Raw genomic sequence first — 25,632 nt, forward strand, 5'->3', positions numbered from 1 at the left:
ATTTGCCATCCTGTATTGGTATCTCCTCCTGATCCTACACTTCCAGTTTATTTTGTGACAGAACAGTAGACATAATACCAGCTCCATTCTAGTCTTGATCTGAGGTAGCACACAGTTTTGGCACATCATTAAGTGTTATCCACTTTTTTCCTAAATAAATCAATTTATATAGTCGTTTTAAGTTAAACTTTTCTATATTTAACTGAACTCATAGAAAAAAGTACACACCAAATAAAACATTATGAAAATATAGTTTATTGTGTCATAACTCTCCTTTTTATTCTATAAATTCGGTCAAACATAAAAAGTTTGACTTAAGACAAGTTTAAAAATTGATTTATTGTAGATGATTTTTCTATTACAATTCACTAACATATTGGCTAATATAATCCAATTAATATATTTTTATGTGAAATTCATGATATTGGCCTTCGATCGACCACCCTCCTACTCTCCCTGTTTCGAAATGATAATCATATTTTTATATAAGGAGAAGCCGATTTGTACATACTTCGATCAACAATTATTTAAATTATATACAACCCGTAATAACAATGAAACTTGTATCAATATACAAACTTCATCTAATTTTCTTTTGCGAGACTAACTTCATCTAAGTTAATATTTGATCCTTTAGTAAATGACAATATATAGTAAGACAAATTAAACAATTACTCTCTCCATTCTAATTTATAAGTCATTGTAAAAAATTTGGAGAGTCAAATCATTTATTTGATATTTTCATTGATCAAAATACGCGCCTCACCGCCTCTATCTCCTTCGCCCTTGGTAAACTCTCGTATAGTTCGTCGTTACAAAAGGTAAGGAAATAGAAAAAAAAAAGATCTCGTCAGACATTCTCAAGCCGCCGATCGCGCCGCGCATGCATACGCATGGGCAAACACACCACGGCGACGGCGTCCGTGAGAGTCCGTGGCCTCTTCTCCCTCTCCTCCGGGTTTTAGTTGGTGAGCCGTATTGAATGCGGAGAAAGATGCACGTCCCTATCTTCTTCGTCCTCTCTCTCTCTCTCGCTAGCTGCCTGCCTGAATTATTCCCTCCTCCGATCCCCCAAGCGGCCAAGCCAAAGGCCGATGGATCGGAGTTCTATATAAACACGCGGGCCAAGCCCAGCTCATCACAGCACAGGGTCGCCCGCCACAAGAAGCCAGCAGGCAGCAGCAGCAGCCTTACCCGAGCCGAAGACGAACCCTGCCGCGCTAGTAGTAGTGCCTTCACACTCACACACCTCGCCGCGCGCGCAATATAATGGCGGTGCGAGAAGGCGGCGAGGAGAGGGAGAAGGTGATTGCCGCCCAGGCGACGGCGATGTCCGGCGGCGGCGGCGGTGGTGGTGGTGGCAGGAGGACGACGAGGGGCCACGCGCTCCTGCGCGGTGGGTGGAAGCGCGAGAGGTACACGCACGGGATGCACCCGGCGCAGATGGAGGCGCTCCGCGCCATGTGCGGCGCGCTCATCCCGTCGCTGCCCGCGGACGCCGACGCCGGACGCGGGGACCCGCCCGGCGGCAAGGACCTCGAGCGCTTCTACCTCGCCTCCGCCGCCGACTCCACCATCCCCGACGAGGTGACCACACCGAACGAACCCACGATCAAACTCAACAACCACACATGCATGCGTACTGTTCCCTCTTGGTTGGTTTACTGCTAGCATCGATCTTCTCCGTCCATCTCCCAGTTTTTTTTCCTTGCCTCTTGTGCTTAGTCAAATTAATTAATTATCTCAGTGATTTTTTCCCCTGTGTACGTGATGCAAGAAACAAAACAAAAAAAAAAAACATATTCATCTGGGTGCTCTGAAAGTTAGGTGAGGCTAAATGCTCTAGGCTCTGCCGTTCCCTGCATATTGCACGCAGCGTACCGGTACATGTCCCGGTCTCTGGCACTGAAATAGGCAAGACATCCCCTCTGATGCACGGGAAAGTAGCGGTGCACCTGCTGTCTTTTTTCGACAAGAGTTACGCCGCACCTAGTGATCAATTCCTGCCTAGAAATAGTGCCAACAACTACTGTGGTATCGACTTACGTTACACCTCGTACTATGACCTGTATCTATCACTCACTATACTTGACAAAGACGTAGGGCAGTTTAGATTAAAAGCTTCCGTCACTGGTTTCTGCATGATTTATACATAGGAAGAAGGGAAAAAAAAAGAAGTTTTCAAGTATATCTAAATGAATCACAATAATATGACATTTTTTTGTTTGTTTTTTTCGTATTGCTACGCCAAACAAACAAACAAAAGGTCGCGGAGCTGATGGTGACGCGGTGCATCCGCGAGGCGGTGGCGCTGGCGTGGGTGATGCTGTGGGTGCTCAGCACGCGGGTGGGCACGCTGCTGCTGTGCGGCCGCCTGTGCCTCGCCGCCGGCGGCTTCCCCTACGTCTGCAAGTTCGCCGACATGCCGCCGGAGCGCCGGGAGGCGGCGCTGCAGCGGTGGAACCGGGTGCGCTGGCTCTTCCCGCTCCGGATCGCCTTCGCCATCGTCAAGATCCTCTGCCACTACGTCTTCTACGCCATGGTACGCGCCCGTAAACTCTGCTTACACGTCCGCGTCTTCTCTCACATGCCATGTTGACCGCAATAAAAATTTAGCAGCTAGTACTAGTAAAAATTGGTAAGTACTCCGTACTAGGAGATTAGGTTCTGGAACCTCAATTAGGAACGAGCAACTTTCCACACTATTCTGAAAATATGAACGCAATAGTATGACACTAGGCCAACTTGGCAGTCATCAGTTCTCTAAAATCTGAATATACAGCAATAAGGAATCATGGTCCAGCCACCCAGGTCCCTGGCGATGCCGAGTTATTCGCTTTTAGTATGATCGGCAAACGGGAACACCAAGAACGTGAGGATCAGGAACATGGCATTAAGTGTCACTGCACAGATCTGAAACAATCGTTTATACGGTAGTAGCTTGCTGCTGCAGTGCTGCTCGTTCAGGTTATCTGTTCAGGCTCGTTGGATGCTTTAGAACTACATAATAAGGCCCTGTTTAGATACACCCAAAAACCCAAAACTTTACAAGATTCTCTGTCACATCGAATCTTGCGGCACATACATGAAGTAGTAAATATAGATAAAAGGAATAACTAATTGCACAGTTTACCTGTAAATCACGAGACGAATCTTTGAAGCCTAGTTACTCCATAATTAGACAATGTTTGTCAAATAAAAACGAAAATGCTATAGTGTCAAAATCCAAAAACTTTTTGCATCTAAACAAGCCCTAATTATAGGACAGCTTTGTCTCTGCGAGAGGGGCCGCTCCAAGGTAAAATATAAATAAATACTTTCACGCTTACACGAATCAGGAAGTCTATTGATTTCTGAAGCTAGGATATTTATCTTGCTTCCTGATTGAAACCCGTGATTATGATCGATTTTGTTTTCTCGGGTGGTTGGTTACCCGCTGCAATTCCAGCCACTGTATGTGTAGTACAGGACCATCATACATACAGTTTCTTGAATGTGTAGTACAGGACCATCATACATACAGTTTCTTGAAAGACTAACTGATCCTCCTATCAACCGTCAGCATTTAAATTTTCATCAGAACACCAAGCTATAAAATCTTGTTCGGTCCACTCAATTTCAGTTGTGAAGACTGAAAATCGCTGTGCTTATCTGAATGCGAGTTGGTTTTGGCGCCTGTCAATTCTAACTAGTATATTCACTTTCTTGACAGGCCAATCGATCCTCCGATCAACTGTCAGCATTTAAATTTTTTTTTATGAATACCAAACTAAAGAGTCTTGCTTTGGACCACTTAATTCAGTTCTGAAAACTGAAAATGACTGCTTATCTGAATGCAACTTGGTTTTGGCACTAGTCGATTCTATCCAGGATCAGTGTACTTGGCCATGCAAGTTTTTGAATTTCAAGTGTCATGGGAGATAGTATAACACACAAGTAGTGTCTAGTACTGTACTAATTTAAGGCGTCTCAGTCCATGAGAAGGGACCATAAAAATGTCTTTGTTGATAGTGCTATAACAATTACTAACTTGATTGGAGAACTGATGTAATCAAGGAAGCTTGTTTAACAATAGAACGTGTATCATCAAGGTCAGCAACCATAGCCACAAGCATGCCGAAAATTCATCCATTTGTTGCACACCAAAACAAAAGAAATTTGTGGCCTTATATTTTCTGGCAAACCATTGATGCTATGGAATGTTTTTTCCCCTTTAGTTCATACCATGTTTATCACAATCATCACTTTTCATCTCCAAAGATCATATAGGCAAATAAACATGTCAGCGCAAAAATTTCTGTTCTTCAACTCCTCTTAACATGCAGGTGAACGAGAACTCTGAGAATCCCTACTGGAAAGCGATTGGATACAGCGTGTACGAGCCACGAGAGGATGTGACTCGGACAGAGGCGACACCGTCGCCATCCCGGCCTCTCGACGTCGGCGTCGTGGAGACCAGGCTGCTGAACGACAACGCGCTGCTCAGATCGCTCGTGGGGAGGGGCCTCACGGTGAAGCCGGCGGCGTCAGACGCGAACCACCATACGGTGCAATGCGACGCCGTCATCGTAGGGTCAGGCTGTGGCGGTGGCGTGGCCGCGGCCGTGCTCGCGTCCGCGGGGTACAAGGTGGTGGTCGTCGAGAAAGGCGACTACTTTACCGCCGACGACTACAGCTCGATCGAGGGCCCGTCCATGGAGCGCCTCTTCGAGCGGGGCGGCATCTTCTGCACGTCCAACGTGACCACGATGATCTTCACGGGCGCCACGGTCGGCGGCGGCTCGGCGGTGAACTGGTCGGCGTGCATCCGCACGCCGGAGGAGGTGACCCAGGAGTGGGCGCGCGAGCACGGGCTCCCGGTGTTCGCGAGCCCCGGGTACGTGCAGGCCATGGACGCGGTGTGCGCCCGGCTCGCCGTGACCGACGGGTGCCGGGAGGAGGGGTTCCAGAACAAGGTGGTCCGCCGCGGGTGTGAGGCTCTCGGGCTGTGCGCCGACGCCGTGCCGCGCAACTCGTCGGATGGCCACTTCTGCGGGAGCTGCAACTTCGGTTGCCCGACTGGAGACAAGCGCGGCACCGACACGACGTGGCTCGTGGACGCCGTCGCCCGCGGCGCGGTCATCCTGACCGGCTGCAAGGCTGAGCACTTCGTCTTCGAGAAGAACCGCAGCGGTGTGAGCGGGCGGGGCAAGAAGTGCGTGGGCCTGGTGGCGACGTGCGCGAGCAACGGCGTCACCAAGAAGCTGCGCATCGAGGCCAAGGTCTCGATCGCGGCGTGCGGGGCGCTGATGACGCCGCCGCTGCTGCGCAACAGCGGGCTCAAGAACCGGCACATCGGCAGCAACCTCCACCTCCACCCGGTGTCCATGGCGTGGGGTTACTTCCCGGAGAACAAGCAGGATCCCCCGCTCCCTGGCAAGTGCTTCGAGGGCGGCATCATCACCAGCATGCACCGCGTCACGGAGCGCACCATCATCGAGACGCCGGCGCTGGGGCCGGGCGCCTTCGCCGCCATGGTGCCGTGGGAGTCCGGCCGCGACATGAAGGAGCGCATGCGCCGGTACTCCCGCACAGCGCACGCCTTTGCGCTGGTGCGCGACCGCGGCGTCGGGTACGTGGACGGCGAAGGGCGCGTGCGCTTCACCCCGAGCCGGGAGGACATCGAGGAGCTCCGCAACGGCCTACGCCGCACGCTGCGCATCCTGGTGGCGGCGGGGGCCGTCGAGGTCGGCACCCACCGCAGTGACGGGCTCCGGCTGCGGTGCAAGGGCCTCCGCGACGAGGACCTCGAGGCGTTCCTGGACGAGGTGACCATCGAGAAGGGGCCCATGCACTCGAGGACCGACAAGTGGGCGCTCCATTGCTCGGCGCACCAGATGGGCAGCTGCCGGATGGGGTCCAGCCCTAAAGACGGCGCCGTGGATGGCCGCGGAGAGAGCTGGGAGGCGGAGGGGCTGTACGTGTGCGACGGCAGCCTGCTGCCGACGGCAGTGGGCGTCAACCCCATGATCACCATTCAGTCCATCGCCTTCTGCCTCTCCAAGGGCATCGCCGAGACCATGGCGCAGGGCAAGGGACAGTAGGCCTATGATCGAGACGCGCCGGGCGATGAGTTAATTCTTGTGTGCAACATGTATGCGTTCTCTCGTTAATCGAGTGTGGCGATAGCGTCTATATACTAGTACATTGTGCAAATGGTTCGTGAATCACAATACAGCCTGTTTCCTGGTGAAGATTGTCTATTATTATGCGTACGATTGTCCAATGTAACGTGTATCACCTAATTCGAAAAAAAGGTGTATCACTTTTTTTTTGTGACTTAGGTGTATCACCTTTCTTGCTGCCGCCGTTTGATCAGCTTCTAATAAATTGGGCCGGCAACTGCATCGTCCATGGGGTAGGCCCAAATTGGGCGGCCGCACGTGCATCCTCGCGCTCGTGCCAGGGAACATGCCCAGATGGCCAGGTCGCAAAACGCATGGATGGGCCGTCTCGTCCAACTATTGCTGTAATTTATTTTTTTCTTGAATCTCAAAACTAAACATATTACCTTTGAACTCTCAAAACCGTAAATTACCTCTCTATCCTAGTTTGGAATAATTTTGAAGTCGTTTTTGTTTTTTTAGTGAATAAAATTGATAAATACTTGATCAGTTTTTTCAACAATAGAAAATGTCTCTAAGCTTTAGAAATTCTAAAAAAATGCTAGATATACGTTAAGATACGAAAAAAATCCAAATAAAAATATTTAGAGCTCGTAAAAACATCTTTAAAACTTCAAAAATAGGTTTACATCTAGATGGAAAAATTATCCAAAAAAACTAGAAAGTTCTCAACATTCTAATCAATGTATAAACATGTTTTAAACACTTTGCATGACAAAAATAAGAGATATAACCAACATGAATGTGACATACATTAATGCTAAATGCATTTATGTATTCATATTGGTTGCATATTTTTTTGTTGCAAAAAGTTTCAGTAGGCATTTATATATCAATTATAGAGTTTGGGAATTTTCTAGATTTTTATGAATATTTTTCCCATTTTCTTTGAGATAAATATTTTTTTGAAGCATCAATTTGTGTTAAAGATGAAAACAATCATGTCCTAGATTAGGATGATAGTTAAAGATGGTTCTATTTGTGTTAGAGTTAATGATGAAAACAATTGTTATTTTTAACCTACAGAGGGGCTTAGGCAAGGGGTCCCCGTGCACCCCTTTTACCAAAATCCTCAACAATGTAGCAAATAATGGCTTAATTTTTATGCTAAATGTCTATCAAGGAGGTATAGTATCCTTGCAATATGCTGATGATACTATACTCTTCTTAGAAAATGACATAGTCAAGGCTAGGGATCTAAAGTGTCTCTTAGCTTCCGTTGAAAGATTATTAAGCATGAGAATCAATTATGATAAATGTGACTCATTGACTATTGATATTGAGGTGGAGGAAGCAAATGGCTTCTCTAGGCTTTTCTACTGTAATTCTGTAAAAGACGTGCCTTCCCTTTTAAATATCTAGAAGCCCTCCTTCATTTTTGCTAAGCTCAAAAGAGAGGACATACAACCAATAATAGATAGGATAGTTAAAAGAATTAATGGTTGCAGGCATAGGCTCCTCTATATGGGGAAGCTATCCTTACTCAAGTCTTGTCTGCCTAGTATTCTGATTTACTTGATGTGCACCATTAAGTTTTCCAAGTGGGCAACATAAGCTATAAACTCTCATCTCTCATATGAGTCACTTTTTCTGGAATAATTAATACAATGGTCACAAATATCATTTAGCAAGTTGGCAATTGATAGTCTAAAATCAATAATATCAGGGGTAAACATAACAAATCTTAGTTGCCTCAATATGTGCTTGCTCGCCTCCTAGGTTGCTAGAAATCACTTGAGCGATAACTCTCTGTGGGTTAAAGTAGTTGATGAGGAATATGACATTAACCTGAATATTTTCGGCTGATGTGATTCTAAAGTGACCCCTTTTTGGAAATGGGTTATCTACTGCTAAGTTAGGTTACAAGTGGATAGTAGGAGATGGTAGAAAATATATTTTGGGAAAGATTGTTGGTTTGGTAACTCTAGTATAACCATCCAGTTTTGGCCTATCTACATTGATGCTTGGGGACATCAAGAAGGAATGATTTTGTCTAGCAGCTTGGTAACTAGCGTACAAATCCAAAGCCAAAGGTGGCCTTGGCATTATTAACTTAAAGACCTTGAACAAAGCCGTTGAAGTCTATGGATAAGTTGTATAACTAGGGTGATATTTCTTGGGTATGACTAACTTGGTCAAAGCTTTATTTTAACACCAACACACCACTAAGAAGTCAAGTTGGATCCTTTTGGTGGAAGGATGTTCTCAAACTCTATCCTAAGTTTAGCTCCATGACTAAATAAATGCAATGCCAACCAAGGAAATTCTGCCTTATTCTGGTCTGATAGTTGGACTGATCCAATTCTTAGATTAAAATTTAACATCTATTTTCCTTTGCTAAGAAACAGATAAGTACTCTCAGCTACTTTATGGACCATGTTGATAATATCTTTACATTACCCCTATTAGTTCAAGATTCTGAAGAACTTGAAGCCCTTCAACAGCTACTTGATGATAGAACTTGGAATCAAGGGATTGCGGATAATTGGATGAATAATTGAAATTCTAGAAGTTTCAGTTCCAAAAGAGCCTATAAGTACCTCTAAGGTACCTAGGAAGCATCTCCTCTTTTCCCATGACTTTGATCTTCTAGTAATTTAGGAAAGCATAAGTTCTTCTTTTGGCTTCTTCTTAAAGACCGGCTCAACATAAGAAATTGTTGAAAAGAAAAACATTTTTAGAAGACTATAATTGTGCCATATGTAGATGGTGTGGAATAAACATGTTTGCACTTGTTCTTTAATGCTCTTTCAACACTGATTGCTGGAACTAAATCGACATACAATGAAATCTAGATATGTCACCCCTTGATATGACTATACAAGACAGAACAGCCTTCGATGCAAGTTACTTTAGGGAAATTTTTATCACTGCTTGCTCCCTTGACAAATGGAAAGAAGGCTTCAAAAAGGAAATTGGCTTGGTTTCTATCAAGGTAAAACCCAACCTTATAGGTTGCATCAACATCTAGCTAGAGAATCCGCCTTAGAGTTTGTTTCCTTTTTCTTTTTAAGCTTTGCAAGCTCCCCCTTTTTGTTGCACATCTTGTGCACCTATAAGTCTGTTACAATCATTTTTATACAAAAAAATAGGTGGGGGAGTTCCCAAGTGAGCCCTAAAAACATTGATGCTAATGATGTTAACAAAACCGTCTCTAAACTCTAGGATGGGTATAACACTCAAAAATTTTTAATTTTGGATTGTTATTAGAAAACACTAAATTAAATAAGGATTTAAAATTTTTCTAAAATATTACAAGATTTTTTATTAATTATTTTCATTATAAAATGAGAAAAATGTGAAATTCTAAAATTTTTGTAAAGAAAAGTGAAGGGTGTTTTGTTTTGTTATTGTGTGCTTTGTGCTCTAGTCTTTACTTAGGTTTGTTGTTTTTGTGCATGCTAAGATTTTACAAATACGTTTAGACGCCGTCCGATCCTTTCCGAGAATTTTCTGGACTTTTTCGAGCTTTTTCCCATTTTTCCTAGAACAGAATCTATTTTTTATATGCTCTAAAATTCTTTTTCATAGACACAAAAAAAACTTTATTTGGATTGATCAACTCTCAATATATCTCTAAAAGTTTTCTTTTAATTTTTAGAATTTTGAAAATATTTTTCAGAGATTTAAAATGATTTCAGCTTTTTCTGGAATTATTTTGGAACTGAAAATGATTTATTTAAAATCCCGAAATTAAGAAATTCCAAAACTTTTCCAAACCCTAGACCTATATATATGCCGGCGTAGCCCTCGACGCGCTGATTCCAGAAGTACGATCGCTTTCTCGAGCCGCCATTCGTAGCCCCGCAGATCCATCGCCGAAGTTTTGGATCTCACTTCCGGCGAACTTCTCCGGTGAAAGTTCGGCGAGCTTTTCCGGCCGTCTCCGTCGTCCCCTGCGAAAACCGTCACCACCCTGAGGTTCGTCTCGATCTTCTCTACACCGGCACGCCGTTCCTTTCGTGAATCCGTATCCGTTCGTTTCCCTAATCTCTTCTTTCTCTTTTCCGGTGAAAAGCTCCATGGACGCAACCATCTTCTTCGTTTCCGGCCACCGTAACCTTGTGCGCTACCACCGGCAACCCTGCGCCTGCAGCTAGCCCCGTGAAGCCGCCCTGTGCCCATGGCCCCACGTCTCGCCACTCGTCCCACGCGTCACGCTGCAAGCAGCAACGCCGCCGCCGTCTGTCGCTGCTCAGCCATGGTAGTAGACGTCGAGCCTCCCCTGCCCCAGCCCGCGTGGCCCTTGCGCTGCACAGCCCCGTGCCACTCAACCGGACGCCTAGACCCCTGCTGGAGCCTCTCCTCTTCCCTGCGCCTTGCAGCAACTCAGCCTGGTGGTTGCGTTCGTGACGAACATGAACAGAGGTAGGAGAAAGGGTATTTACAAGTTTGCCACTGAATAAAAATAGCAATAGTTTATTCGTTTTAACTCCGTTTTGTTCCGTTTCAGTTGCGTTAGTTTCGTAACGTCGCGTTCTACGCAGTAGTGTTAACCTTTATTATGTCATATGTTTTTTCCATATTTAATCGAATATTAGATTAATTAATATATGCACCTAATTTTATAATTAAAAGCAATATAGAGTTATAATCATGTTTTCTATTGTTTTATGACCATGGCAACGTAAATGACTTATTAGCGATACTGTTTTCCATGTCCCATGTTTATAAATATAATTAGTTTAATTAATATTTTTTGGAATGTCATTTTTAATTAACCAAAAAAACAATTTAGGTTTACACTTCGCTATTTTTTTAATCTAATATTAACTTGATTGAAGTTAACTTAAATATTTATTAATTATAATTCTTTTAGTTAGACATAAAGTATATAATTAATTTGTTTAATATTTATTTAATGTCTTTTTGGATTAAAAGTAACCTATGTTTATAATTTAGATCTTTTATAAATAAATAAATATTAACATTATTAATATCAACTTAAATGGTTCTTTATTAGTTATAACTTGTTTAATATAAATGCGACGCATGTTAGGATTTGATTAGCTGCTCTTACTTGCTTTATGTTTTCTAAAATTACAAAGGCGTAAATGGCTTAAATGATATATAACCATCTACAATTAAAATATAACTAAAGATTAACTCCGGCTTTTATAATCCAATATAAATTGGTTAATCCAACTTTAGAATGGTTTTCTGAAATTTCTATCATTTTGTTTCATCAAATAAAATACAATAGGTGTATAGTTTATCTTCTCCGTTATGTTGCAAGCCTCGAAAGTCGTGTCCAATTAATCATAACTCCGTTCTCAATCGTTCTCGCGTTGTCTCGATCGTAGCATCAAGCCGTGTCGTTTAGTGCGCTCTTTCTAAAGCTTTTCTTTTGATTGATGCTTGTTCTTAGTCGTGATTGTTTGTTTGTCTGTTTGTGTTGCTTGTTTGCTATGAGTAGAAGAAGCGTGGTTCGTCAGCAGTGAAGACCAGGAGCTAAGGACCGACAGTCGAAGCAGAAGTTGGAGATCAGAAGAAAGAAGCCAAATAATTCTGAGCAGATATACACTAGGAATAAAGGCAAGTGCAGACACCGTTTGATCATTTTGAACCTACTCATTAATGTCATTTACTTTACATGCATATGTCCAATGAATGCAAACCCTAAGGACATAACTAGCTTTACTTACCATTCCTTGTTCACCTGGGGTTATGTATATGGATAGTCTAGGCTATACTAGGTTTGCTTAGCTGCTCTACTCATCTTATACACATGCTTAAACAAGTAATAATCTCTACTCAACTTGATGCTTAAACTGTGCTGAATCTTTGGTCACTGCGGTGATGGCGATGTTGGATGCTTACGAGCATCGTGATGATGGTGGTGACAGGGGGAGCGGGTACTGTTGGTGGTCCGGTTTGCCGGGCGTACCCGTCTCTGCTCTCCGTAAGGACTTAGTCAGGGAGCGGCCCCCTGGGACATACAGTGCAGCTCCAAGCTATATGGCTCTGGCTTGACTAATTAGCAGGACCTCTACTAGTAGGGTGTTACTTTCCGGGTAGGCGTGAGGAAGTAACTTGGGTAATGAATATTAAGTTGTCGGTTGATTGGTACGCCATGGCTATGGGTATCGACTGTCGAGCGCCCCGGCGAAAACTTGTGAGTGGCATCCTATTAGTTAGACCCTGTGAAAGGTCTCGTAGTGAGACCCTGCCTGCTCACCTTGGCAGTGTTTTGGGGAGTCATGACCCCGGGCAAATGGGAATCACGACTTGGAGTGAACGTGCACACCTTTGCAGAGTGTAAAACTGATATATCAGCCGTGCTCACGGTCACGAGCGGCCCAGACCCTCACTTGATGAGCAAAATGGATTCACTGGATACTTGGAGATGGAACTTGGCGAGGTTTCTACCTCGTGTTTTAGCGGAATGACTATTCCGTGTTGGCAGGATTGCTGTCCTGTGTTAATACTTGGGGTTAATCCCTGGACTACTATAATTATTAGGATAGTCATTTAAAAGATGCTAATTACTACTTACACTAATTAAGGGTTGGGTTTATGCTACTCATAATTAGTAATAGGTTGTTCTAATAATAGTCATATTTAAAAGTGATCAACTAAAATGCTAACGCAGTCAAACCAAGTCAGCTTTACCTTGTTAAGCCTTGCATGTCATTACTTTCCATCTGTGCTTGTTGAGTTCGATATGAACTCACCCTTGCTATTCTCCCCCCACACCCCCAGTGTGTAGTAAAGTGCTGCTCAGAAGAAGAACAAAGATGCTATAGGGTTTTCTAGAAGCTTATCAGAAGTGCTTGGCGTATGGAGCCCCCAGTCAACCGTCCCTGAGAAGAATGGAGCCTAAGAAGTTCTAGCTACTGTTTCCGCGTACTCTGATGTTTTGTAAGTGTTATTATAAATATGTTTTTCGCTATATATAACATTGTTTATGATATTTCTATTCTTTGTTGTATGTGTGGACTTCCTGGGCACACATATGATGACTCTGGTCTTATTTTAAAAGCCAGGGTGTGACAGGAATGGTATCAGAGCAATGTTGACTGTAGGACGTATGCCTAGATAGCACTGGTCGATTTCTAAAGCTTATTTTAATATAAAACTATTTTCTCATCCCTTGGCTCTTTGATTCTGACTATTTCTTCATCCTTGTCTTGTTGTATCCCCTCCTTGAATAGCTTCCTTTGAGCTATTTCTATTTATCTCCTTGGCTCTTATTTAGTTGTTTTACTAAAATTTACAAAACCTTGCTTTATTTCTAAATTCGATGGCCCTTTATCATCTCAGACTTACCTTTTAGGATGACCACCACTATTGAAGAAGTACGTATAGTATCGTTGATGTGATGTGTGCTTGTTTTGTTTGGTTTGATGTTTTGTGTGTTGTCTCTGTTCTAGTGTCTTGAAGGAGTCTAGAAGAAGTCGTTTGGGGATTAGCTCGATCTTTGTTAAGTGGGGTAGTGATCTCTCTTATCCTATCTATCTATTGTCAATCTTGATCCTCTCCACCTATTTTCTCTCACTTCATATCATGCTCTTTGTCCATACTACTCTAGATCATTCTACTGTTGCCTAATGTTAGATGGCCGACACCCGTGATGACGTCAAAGGAATTAATACCAGTCATCAGAGTCAACAAATGCCTTCTACAACACAACTAAGTAGTGAACAACTGATAGCCTGGCAAACTCAGATCCTAGAGATGGCAGCTGATCATATGACTAGACTCCAGAAACTTTTGATAGTACAATCTCTACTTCTCCAATGTGACATTGAAGAAGCTTACATCAAATGTCAGGAAGACCCAACCATGCTACCCTTGTCTCTGGTAAACAAGGAGAAGCCCTCGTTTACACAGGATCAAGTACTAAGTGCAGTGGGACCCCAAAAAGATTCTCAGATATATTTAGAGAAGAATATGACTGAAACTCAGGAAGAAGCAATGAAGCGACAAGTAGTGGAAGCCTGGAAGAACATGAAAGCTAAGAAAGATGGTATTAATGAGGCACTTGGGATTCAAGAGCCGTGTAACTGCTGCAGACATTATGGTTTACCCTGTCTTCAAAACAAGTCAAGCGAAGGAAAGGTAGAAGTACCCCAGGATCAACAGACTGAAGGTAACAAGAAAAGGAAGGCAATCTCCCTAGAGCCACTGTTAAGTGTCGAGTCAAATTTGAGTTCTACATCACAGTTAGATTTAGCTCCAAACTCTCATCAGACACATTCATATCTTGAAGAGTTAGATGCCCCTTCAGCTACTCTTGCTATGCCAAAGATATGTCTAGATGGATGGACCATCACCTATACAGAGTTTCAGCCTCGAAAGAGTAATCAAGCTAAGAAGCAAATAAGTGAAGAGACTCCATTAAAGGTGAACCCTCAGAACCAACAAGTTAGTAGCACTTTACTTACTCCCGACACATCAATTCAAGGAGCTCAACATCAGGATAGCACCTACGGTAAAACTGTTAGCAATGCTTGTTACCAGTGTCACAAAGAGGGACATCACAAGAAGCATTGTCTAAAGAAGTACCCAGTTCGTGACTATGTTAATGGTAGATTGAACCATGTGGATCTGCGTACTGCTCGCGAAGCACAAAATGTGGTGTTTGGATCAATTCTAGTCAACTCAACTTCTGCCATTGTTTTGTTTGACTCAAGTTCTTCACATTCTTTCATCTCAAATAAATGTGTTGCCGATCATAAGATGCTTAAGTTGGAAATGAAGAAACCCATACTGGTCAAATCACCAAGAGGGAAGATAAAAGCAACTCGTATGTGCCCAACAGTTAGTCTTGACCTAAAAGGTGCAAATTTTGAGGTGAATCTTGTAGTTTTGGAATCAATGGAGATTGATGTCGTTCTTGGAAGAGGATGGTTAACCGCTTGTCATGGAAAGATTGATTGTACCCAACACTCAGTATCCCTAACCACCCCATCAGGAGACAGGTTTGTGTATGAAGGCACTCAACCTCACCCCAAGGTTTAAAGGACTAATGGAATGATTGTACCGATCATGAGGCAGATAGAAAAAAAATGTGGACCTTTACAGAGGCAATGTATTCTCAACATCACATGTGGAGTAGATTGTATTAGGAGATCTATATCAATTTGAACCAGTCAAGGAAGTATGCAACACTTCTGGCAATATATGGAGTTAGCGGTGCCTTTTAGCTAATGAGGTTTTCATTCAAGACGCTTGTAATCTCCTTTGTAAAGTGAGACATCTATTTCATCAGACCTTATCATTCTTAAGCTCCTAATACGAGTTATGAGTTGTTTGACAAGATGTTTACTGAAGGAATCTTAAGCAAAGCACCTAGTGTTGTCCCAACATCGAGTGGTAGTGCTTACCTGTGAAGCGATCTTAAACATTCCATGCAGAAGGAGTTGACAACCTTTGTGTTGTTCTCTCTCTATTTTCCCCAACACTGCAAGTGGTATGAGAAATCTGCTTAGAATTCATCTATGGAGACAAAAAAAGGAGCACCAAGTATCATAGAAAGTGTGATGTCTGTTGACCTATTAAAGCAAGGCATAAGAAATCAAGATCTCAAGATAAGATTTATTTTTTTTCACCCTAGACTCCTTGATGGACTATCACGTGATAAAATGCAGAACCTGAAAGTCAGATGAAAACAATACCGATATATGGTCAATCTTAACAGACCCCTTGGGTTGCTTTTCTGGATACTGTTCAAGAACCTTCTACTAGATAACCTTAATGACTTTTAGCTTAAGTCTCACACTTTTACTGAGATAACTAAGGTTATTCTTAATCTATCCTTTCCAATCATTATGTTGATTCCCTCCCTATTCCTCGGAATCTCCAGATGTGCAGCGTGTTGTCAAACTGGTAACCTCCGAAAGAAAACTTTGAAGACTACATTGACAAACGACTGTTCTTATATAGGATTTTGGAAGATAAGCTAACACTTGGTTTAAGTGGGGTAGCGTCTGCTACGATCATCACTCTCGAAAATCTCTAATTAGAAAGACGTGGAGAACTATAAATTGATCCTTATCATTCTTGTGACGAACCCTTATCATTTTTGCCAACCTGCGATCTTTGATCCTACGTCTCATAGGACTACAAATGATTAAACGTGAAGACTTAAATAAATCTCAGTCCTTGTCAAGTTTTGCTAATTCTTTATCCATTCATCTTCTATCTCATAAATCTTGAATCAAAGAAATTATGAGCACTATAATATCTATCTTTATCTCCTATGTATCATCTCTTGTTAATATTGGCTTCTTGCCCTTGCACTTTATCATAATACAGGATCCAAAGATCAATTTCTATCTCATATGTCTATCATTCTTTGTCATCAATCTTTACCGTACTCTTTACCCTTTATGTCTATCTTTAATCCTTTGATCACGTCTTGAATGTCTCAAAACAACTTTGATGATCCACTTTATCGTTCTCTCTAGTTTCTTTAAATCTCGGGACGAGATTTATGTTAAGTAGGATAGATCTATAACACTCCAAAATTTTTAATTTTGGATTGTTATTAGAAAACACTAAATTAAATAAGGATTTAAAATTTTTCTAAAATATTACAAGATTTTTTTTATTAATTATTTTTATTATAAAATGAGAAAAATGTGAAATTCTAAAATTTTTGTAAAGAAAAGTGAAGGGTGTTTTGTTTTGTTATTGTGTGCTTTGTGCTCTAGTCTTTACTTGGGTTTGTTGTTTTTGTGCATGCTAAGATTTTACAAATACGTTTAGACGCCGTCCGATCCTTTCCAAGAATTTTCTGGACTTTTTCGAGCTTTTTCCCATTTTTCCTAGAACAGAATCTATTTTTTATATGCTCTAAAATTCTTTTTCATAGACACAAAAAAAACTTTATTTGGATTGATCAACTCTCAATATATCTCTAAAAGTTTTCTTTTAATTTTTAGAATTTTGAAAATATTTTTCAGAGATTTAAAATGATTTCAGCTTTTTCTGGAATTATTTTGGAACTGAAAATGATTTATTTAAAATCCCGAAATTAAGAAATTCCAATACTTTTCCAAACCCTAGACCTATATATATGCCGGCGTAGCCCTCGACGCGCTGATTCCAGAAGTACGATCGCTTTCTCGAGCCGCCATTCGTAGCCCCGTAGATCCATCGCCGAAGTTTTAGATCTCACTTCCGGCGAACTTCTCCGGTAAAAGTTCGGCGAGCTTTTACGGCCGTCTCCGTCGTCCCCTGCGAAAACCGTCACCACCCTGAGGTTCGCCTCGATCTTCTCTACACCGGCACGCCGTTCCTTTCGTGAATCCGTATCCGTTCGTTTCCCTAATCTCTTCTTTCTCTTTTCCGGTGAAAAGCTCCATGGACGCAACCATCTTCTTCGTTTCCGGCCACCGTAACCTTGTGCGCTACCACCGGCAACCCTGCGCCTGCAGCTAGCCCCGTGAAGCCGCCCTGTGCCCATGGCCCCACGTCTCGCCACTCGTCCCACGCGTCACGCTGCAAGCAGCAACGCCGCCGCCGTCTGTCGCTGCTCAGCCATGGTAGTAGACGTCGAGCCTCCCCTGCCCCAGCCCGCGTGGCCCTTGCGCTGCACAGCCCCGTGCCACTCAACCGGACGCCTAGGCCCCTGCTGGAGCCTCTCCTCTTCCCTACGCCTTGCAGCAACTCAGCCTGGTGGTTGCGTTCGTGACGAACGTGAACAGAGGTAGGAGAAAGGGTATTTACAAGTTTGCCACTGAATAAAAATAGTAATAGTTTATTCGTTTTAACTCCGTTTTGTTCCGTTTCAGTTGCGTTAGTTTCGTAACGTCGCGTTCTACGCAGTAGTGTTAACCTTTATTATGTCATATGTTTTTTTCCATATTTAATCGAATATTAGATTAATTAATATATGCACCTAATTTTATAATTAAAAGCAATATAGAGTTATAATCATGTTTTCTATTGTTTTATGACCATGGCAACGTAAATGACTTATTAGCGATACTGTTTTCCATGTCCCATGTTTATAAATATAATTAGTTTAATTAATATTTTTTGGAATGTCATTTTTAATTAACCAAAAAAACAATTTAGGTTTACACTTCGCTATTTTTTTAATCTAATATTAACTTGATTGAAGTTAACTTAAATATTTATTAATTATAATTCTTTTAGTTAGACATAAAGTATATAATTAATTTGTTTAATATTTATTTAATGTCTTTTTGGATTAAAAGTAACCTATGTTTATAATTTAGATCTTTTATAAATAAATAAATATTAACATTATTAATATCAACTTAAATGGTTCTTTATTAGTTATAACTTGTTTAATATAAATGCGACGCATGTTAGGATTTGATTAGCTGCTCTTACTTGCTTTATGTTTTCTAAAATTACAAAGGCGTAAATGGCTTAAATGATATATAACCATCTACAATTAAAATATAACTAAAGATTAACTCTGGCTTTTATAATCTAATATAAATTGGTTAATCCAACTTTAGAATGGTTTTCTGAAATTTCTATCATTTTGTTTCATCAAATAAAATACAATAGGTGTATAGTTTATCTTCTCCGTTATGTTGCAAGCCTCGAAAGTCGTGTCCAATTAATCATAACTCCGTTCTCAATCGTTCTCGCGTTGTCTCGATCGTAGCATCAAGCCGTGTCGTTTAGTGCGCTCTTTCTAAAGCTTTTCTTTTGATTGATGCTTGTTCTTAGTCGTGATTTTTTGTTTGTCTGTTTGTGTTGCTTGTTTGCTATGAGTAGAAGAAGCGTGGTTCGTCAGCAGTGAAGACCAGGAGCTAAGGACCGACAGTCGAAGCAGAAGTTGGAGATCAGAAGAAAGAAGCCAAAGAATTCTGAGCAGATATACACTGGGAATAAAGGCAAGTGCAGACACCGTGTGATCATTTTGAACCTACTCATTAATGTCATTTACTTTACATGCATGTGTCCAATTAATGCAAACCCTAAGGACATAACTAGCTTTACTTACCATTTCTTGTTCACCTGGGGTTATGTATATGGATAGTCTAGGCTATACTAGGTTTGCTTAGCTGCTCTACTCATCTTATACACATGCTTAAACAAGTAATAATCTCTACTCAACTTGATGCTTAAACTGTGCTGAATCTTTGGTCACTGCGGTGATGGCGATGTTGGATGCTTACGAGCATCGTGATGATGGTGGTGACAGGGGGAGCGGGTACTGTTGGTGGTCCGGTTTGCCGGGCGTACCCGTCTCTGCTCTCCGTAAGGACTTAGTCAGGGAGCGGCCCCCTGGGACATACAGTGCAGCTCCAAGCTATATGGCTCTGGCTTGACTAATTAGCAGGACCTCCACTAGTAGGGTGTTACTTTCCGGGTAGGCGTGAGGAAGTAACTTGGGTAATGAATATTAAGTTGTCGGTTGATTGGTACGCCATGGCTATGGGTATCGACTGTCGAGCGCCCCGGCGAAAACTTGCGAGTGGCATCCTATTAGTTGGACCCTGTGAAAGGTCTCGTAGTGAGACCCTGCCTGCTCACCTTGGCAGTGTTTTGGGGAGTCATGACCCCGGGCAAATGGGAATCACGACTTGGAGTGAACGTGCACACCTCTGCAGAGTGTAAAACTGATATATCAGCCGTGCTCACGGTCACGAGCGGCCCAGACCCTCACTTGATGAGCAAAATGGATTCACTGGATACTTGGAGATGGAACTTGGCGAGGTTGCTACCTCGTGTTTTAGCGGAATGGCTATTCCGTGTTGGCAGGATTGCTGTCCTGTGTTAATACTTGGGGTTAATCCCTGGACTACTATAATTATTAGGATAGTCATTTAAAAGATGCTAATTACTACTTACACTAATTAAGGGTTGGGTTTATGCTACTCATAATTAGTAATAGGTTGTTCTAATAATAGTCATATTTAAAAGTGATCAACTAAAATGCTAACGCAGTCAAACCAAGTCAGCTTTACCTTGTTAAGCCTTGCATGTCATTACTTTCCGTCTGTGCTTGTTGAGTTCGATATGAACTCACCCTTGCTATTCTCCCCCCACACCCCCAGTGTGTAGTAAAGTGCTGCTCAGAAGAAGAACAAAGATGCTATAGGGTTTTCTAGAAGCTTATCAGAAGTGCTTGGCGTATGGAGCCCCCAGTCAACCGTCCCTGAGAAGAATGGAGCCTAAGAAGTTCTAGCTACTGTTTCCGCGTACTCTGATGTTTTGTAAGTGTTATTATAAATATGTTTTTCGCTATATATAACATTGTTTATGATATTTCTATTCTTTGTTGTATGTGTGGACTTCCTGGGCACACATATGACGACTCTGGTCTTATTTTAAAAGCCAGGGTGTGACAATGGGGAGACTCTAAAACTGACTTTTAGGATGCATTTCTTCGCTAAAATGGTAAACCTCTAGTTTGATTTTAGAAGCTATAGCAGAATCTATTTCCTTGCATGAAGAATGTGATACCATGTGTTGGGAATATGAATATAAAGGTTCTTCCTTTGTCCAATCTCGCTATTCCTATAGAGGCATTATAGCCCCCTATGTACATACTTGTGTGGAAGATCCACATACCTCCTAGGGTGCAAAATTTGCAAAGAGAAGATTGGTAGATGACATTGTCTGTTTTGCCCTGAAGTGGAAACAATACATCATATCTTGGCCTCTAATATTTGGAGAGTTGTATCTCATGTTTGAACTTTGTGATAACTATGAATATGTGGTAAAATGGTGGATTTGTGGCAACAAACATGTTTGAAAGTGCATCTAGCCCTTTGTGGGTTTTGGTGAATTGAATGACAACATGATTAAAGGTCTAATAAGTTTGCTAAGTGTTGAACAGGATATTGAGTCTATTGCACATACTTGTGGATTGTGTATTAACAAGTATGTTCAAGGCTCAACAAGCAGGCAAACTTGATGATATGCCACATAGTGTTGAAATGAAGGCCAAATTGTGTATTGTTGTATTAAAGGATTATGGAAACAATCTAGGTCAAGCAAAAGACAACAATGCAAATAAAATCAATGGAATGGCTTATATGCTGTGGGATATCAACATCATGAGAAAGCAAGCATATTTGACAAATGGCAAAAGAGACATGAGTTGATGTTTTTGGATTGGTCTCTACAATGGCTTGCTTTTCATGAACAAGAAGAGTTTGATAAGAGTTTGATAGTGAACCAAGTTTGATCAAGCTAGAAGTATGAAGATAAAGATTGAAGTGAGTATTGAGTGTCAAGACAAAATAGAGAGGATATAAGGAACTGTGAATTGGCTTGACCATATTGTTGTTGATCCATATATGTATCTATGTGAGTCAAACTGAAGCTTGATTGATCTCAATATTTATATCTAGAAGATATTCCAGCAAGGATCACGATATTGAAGAAATGGTTATTCAATGGATGCTTAATATGATATGACGTGAGTATGGCTTGATAAGGTGAAGATAGCAAGGAAAGGGCTTTGAGGGACTAAGTGGAGGTGAAGGGATAAGCGACGGCTTAAGGACCGAGGTACCATGGCTAAGGTGAAGAAGAGAGTACTTGCATTGAGTCGAGGAACTAATCAAGCTATAAGGAGTCATATTGTGTTGAGAATCAAATCATTAGTAGAAGTGACTTGAAGCCATGGAGGTGAACTCATATGTGTTGAAATGGGTCAAGTCACATGCTCAAGGTATGTTTGCTCAAAGAAAGGAGACAAAGTTGATTGCAACCCTTTATGGAGTAATATTGAGATGAAATGGCATATGAAGACATTGAAGACTCAAGTGATCAAATTAGTTATATTCTCTTGTTCTTGAGTATAGGTATGCCGTACTATTAAGGGGGATGCAAAACGAATGATAGACAAGTCTCAAGTGCTCAAACTAACTGAACCCAAGTGCTAACATGAGAGAAAACACTTAGCACTGCACCTGCACAAGTTGATCTTGGAGCTTGTTCTCTACAGGGTTGGATAGCCCTTGAAACAAGCTTTCTGAAAAGTTCAAGATCACTGCAAACGGAGTTCGGAGTAAAAAGCTATGGCTTTTTCCATAAGGTGACCTGTGCTGTTTTTACAAGGGCGGCAGTGCCGCCCCTGTACAGTCACAATGGCTAGTTTTCGAATCCTAACGGCTAGTTTGAGTGGGATGAGTATATATACCCATCCCACTACTTCTGGTCGTGCTGCTGATGCTCCAGACCTTCCCAACCTTTGCAAAGCCTCTCCCCAACCCTCTCTTGGTGAGAGTGAAGTGCTTAGTGCATAATTAAGTGTTGGGGCTGTGTGATTAAGTGTTAGAGAGCAGATTAGAGCAATCCTAACCTTGAGCACTTGCTGAGCTTCGTCGATCTTGTCACACCCATATTTTAAGAACAAAATAGGATGCATAAAAGACTCATATGTGCCCCAGAAACAGTCGCACACATAAGTAGACAAATCTCAAATGTACCATTGCAGTGTTTATTACATAGCGGAATATAAAATATCACATAGTCTCATACAAAAATGATAGCATAAAGTAAACAACGCTCTCGACGGAAGCTCCACACAGGGACACTGTTGACTGGTTGACTCCAAACCTAGTACTCATAACGGTAATCCTCATTCCAGACATCTTCATTATCATTTCCTGAGGTGTTGGGAAATTGCAAGAGTGAGCACATATCGTACTCAACAAGTATAACCAGGGGTTCATGAGGCTCAAATAGCTGACACTGGTTTGACTGCAATTAGCTTTTAATAGTGGATAGCATGTTCATAATTAATGAGCAATTCTCAAGGTAGCATAAATAATCCATTAATCCCATAACCACATGATCATTTGTATACAGGAATTATGAATAACACATATAAACAACATAATAAACCATCATTTATCATCATTAGTCATGTTCATCAGAGTCCGCCTATTCCGTCAGTTTTCCGGGCCGCCCGTATCCGTGGGCACGGCTAGTATACCAGATTTAACACTCTGCAGAGGTTGTACATCTTTACCCATGAGTCGTGATTTACCCTTTCGCCCGAGGTGATCAGCCTCTTAACCCACTACCAAGGAAGGTCGGCAGGGATCACTATGAAGCCTTTCAAAGGTTTCGTCTAACAAGTTAGGGCCATTAGATTCACTCGGCAGGCAGATATAGAGCCCCCCTTCCATGGCACATAACCCGCAGCCTATACACATGGACAGAGGCCACACTATACCCAACGTGTCTAGCCATTCTTACGCCATTTAAGGTAACCGCTAACAAGCTAGAAAAAGGTCCTCATACTGAGCTAAAACCAGAGCCATGTAGCCCTCATGGTTGTACGAGTTGTCCCGGCTTTTGCCAAGGGATAAGTCCTTATGGAGGGTCAAGATCAATCTAGCAAAAGCTAGAGTTCTTTCCACCCTTTATATTCAAGTTGCTAGAAAGCTTATTTTATTGTTTATTGTATATTCAAATATTCATGTTACAAGATCATGGATTAATAATCAAGCACTAGTAAGAACTACCCAAATGCATATCCAAATAGGTAACAAGGAATTCAGGATAACAATCATCTATGATTTTGCTAAGGTTATCAAGGTGAAAGCATGCATATGATATATAACGTATTAATTGTGTATAGGTAACAAGGATGATCCCAAGTTATACTTGCCTTGCTCAAAGCTCTCCTGAGCCTGCTGGTCTTCAAATACTTGATCTTGAGCACCAACGTACGGCTCACCGTCTAATCCCAATCATCAATCAACAACACGCAATCCAATGTAGACAATCATACACGAAGCAAACAAGGTATAATTAGAACATTACACCAAACAGTGGTAAAACAAAGATAAAAGTTTATCAAAATATTCTACGCAGCGTTACGATCACACAAACGTAAAGTTCACGAAAATCGGAATTAAAACGGAGAAGTTATGCATTTTCCAAAATTTCCTATAGAGAAATAATTAATTAAATAATACCAGGAAGTTAAAAAGTTTCAAAACAGAGAATAAATAATTCTAACATGTAGAGCTCGGAAATACGAATCTAACGAAATTTGAATGGACAAAAACGGAGTTAAAATGAATATTTTATGAGCAAAACACTTTCAATGGCAAAACTGTAATTCTGGAAGGCGCATTTTAACTCATACCGACAGGAATACGCTTTCTAAACTGAAAAGCGTAAAAACGAAAGTACGCCATGGAGCGCGGGTGGAAAACTAAAGAAACCTAACATAATTTACCCCGAAGGGGTAAGTTCTATTTGCGGCCGTTGATTTTCAATCCGACGATGGAGATTGATCCTGGACGCTGGGCGGTGGTCCGGCCAGCAGGCTGCCGGCTCCGGTGCGGTGGCCACCATGGCCGGAGAGCCGAAACTCGCCGGAGCTCCTCGACTTCTCCTTTCCGAGCACCGTTTTTTGAAAGGAAAATACCGGGAGGGCGAGAAGCTCACCGCGAACGTAGCTAGGGGCTTGGCTCGGGCCGAGAGCTAGCAGAGGGGCGTGTCCACGCGCGGCGGCGAAAAGGGCTCCCGGCGAGATCCAGAACTCGCGAAACAAGGCACGGGGACTCGGTTTTGGCGACCTAGATGCGAAAACATGACGAGGGAGCGATGCTAGAAGCTTTATAGTGGTCGGTTTGCGCGCTTGGCAAGGAAATCGCGGGATCCGCGGATCCGATTCGGCGAGGAAACGTTTCCTGCTCGAGCACGGCAGGGAGGAAGAAGGAAAGGGCGCTGACGTGTGGGCCCGTGCTGTCAGCGACCAAGGAAGAGAAGAGAGAAGGGGCGCGCTGCGGCCTGTCCACTGGCTGTGCGCGCTGGTCCTCGGGGGTTTCCTGGGCCGCGCGCAAGGGGAAAAGGAAAGGGAGGGGTGTTGGGCCGGCTGGGGTTTCCTCCTTTGTTTTTTTTCTTCTTCTTCCTTTTTTTTTCTGTTTTCTAAAGCCTTCTTAAAATAGGGTTTTGAGAGCAACCAAAATCCAACCAAAAGAAATTAGCACAAAATAAAATATACCTCAGCATGAATGCACAATCAAGTTTACTAACATATAATGAATTTTAATTTTAACAAAATTATTTATTCACTAAATTAAATGCTCACAAAAATACTTAAATAAATCAAATTAAATCCTATTAATTGAAATTCAAATTTTGGGTGTTACAAACTCTACCCCCCTTAAAAGAATCTCGTCCTCGAGATTGAGCAGTGTATAAACAAACAACTGCGGATTTAATTCTCTCCAAACATCTTCTCCTTCTCAAGTCGCTTCTACCTCTAAATACCAATTCCATTGTACTAGCAATCTCAACATCTCTGGTTAGGTAGCATACCTCGTGGTTTTTCTGAAAAGTCACTTAGAAATTTATTCCCTACACGGTCCTGAAGATCAACATCATCATCCAGCCAATTCACTGTAGCTGTGGGTGGAGCCTGTACTGCTACATCCACACTAATTCTCTCTCCCTTTGGTGTTGTCACAACTACTACTTTCTCTTTGCACTTAATCTCCGTAGTATATTTCTTCATCCAATCCAAACCCAAGATCACATCTATGCCTGAGGTTCTCAT

The 25,632-nt window shown here is 42.1% G+C and overlaps 1 protein-coding gene across 1 annotated transcript; it reads left to right on the forward strand.

The window, feature by feature from the left end:
- Positions 1,016 to 6,307, forward strand: LOC8070491 (long-chain-alcohol oxidase FAO1). Its single transcript, XM_002464449.2, has 3 exons — positions 1,016 to 1,587; positions 2,267 to 2,542; positions 4,326 to 6,307. Exons 1-3 carry the CDS (start codon positions 1,270 to 1,272, stop codon positions 6,081 to 6,083), a joined length of 2,352 nt encoding a protein of 783 aa, XP_002464494.2. The 5' UTR covers positions 1,016 to 1,269; the 3' UTR covers positions 6,084 to 6,307.

Source organism: Sorghum bicolor, chromosome 1, assembly GCF_000003195.3.
Source record: "Sorghum bicolor cultivar BTx623 chromosome 1, Sorghum_bicolor_NCBIv3, whole genome shotgun sequence".
In the NCBI taxonomy this organism is placed as follows: domain Eukaryota; kingdom Viridiplantae; phylum Streptophyta; class Magnoliopsida; order Poales; family Poaceae; genus Sorghum; species Sorghum bicolor.

Excerpts from the sequence above, each read along its gene's own strand:
- LOC8070491 (XM_002464449.2), top strand. The coding sequence starts at position 1,270 with ATGGCGGTGCGAGAAGGCGGCGAGGAGAGGGAGAAGGTGATTGCCGCC. Across the intron at positions 1,588-2,266 it reads ACTCCACCATCCCCGACGAG|GTCGCGGAGCTGATGGTGAC; the intron begins GTGACCACACCG and ends AACAAACAAAAG. Across the intron at positions 2,543-4,325 it reads ACTACGTCTTCTACGCCATG|GTGAACGAGAACTCTGAGAA; the intron begins GTACGCGCCCGT and ends CTTAACATGCAG.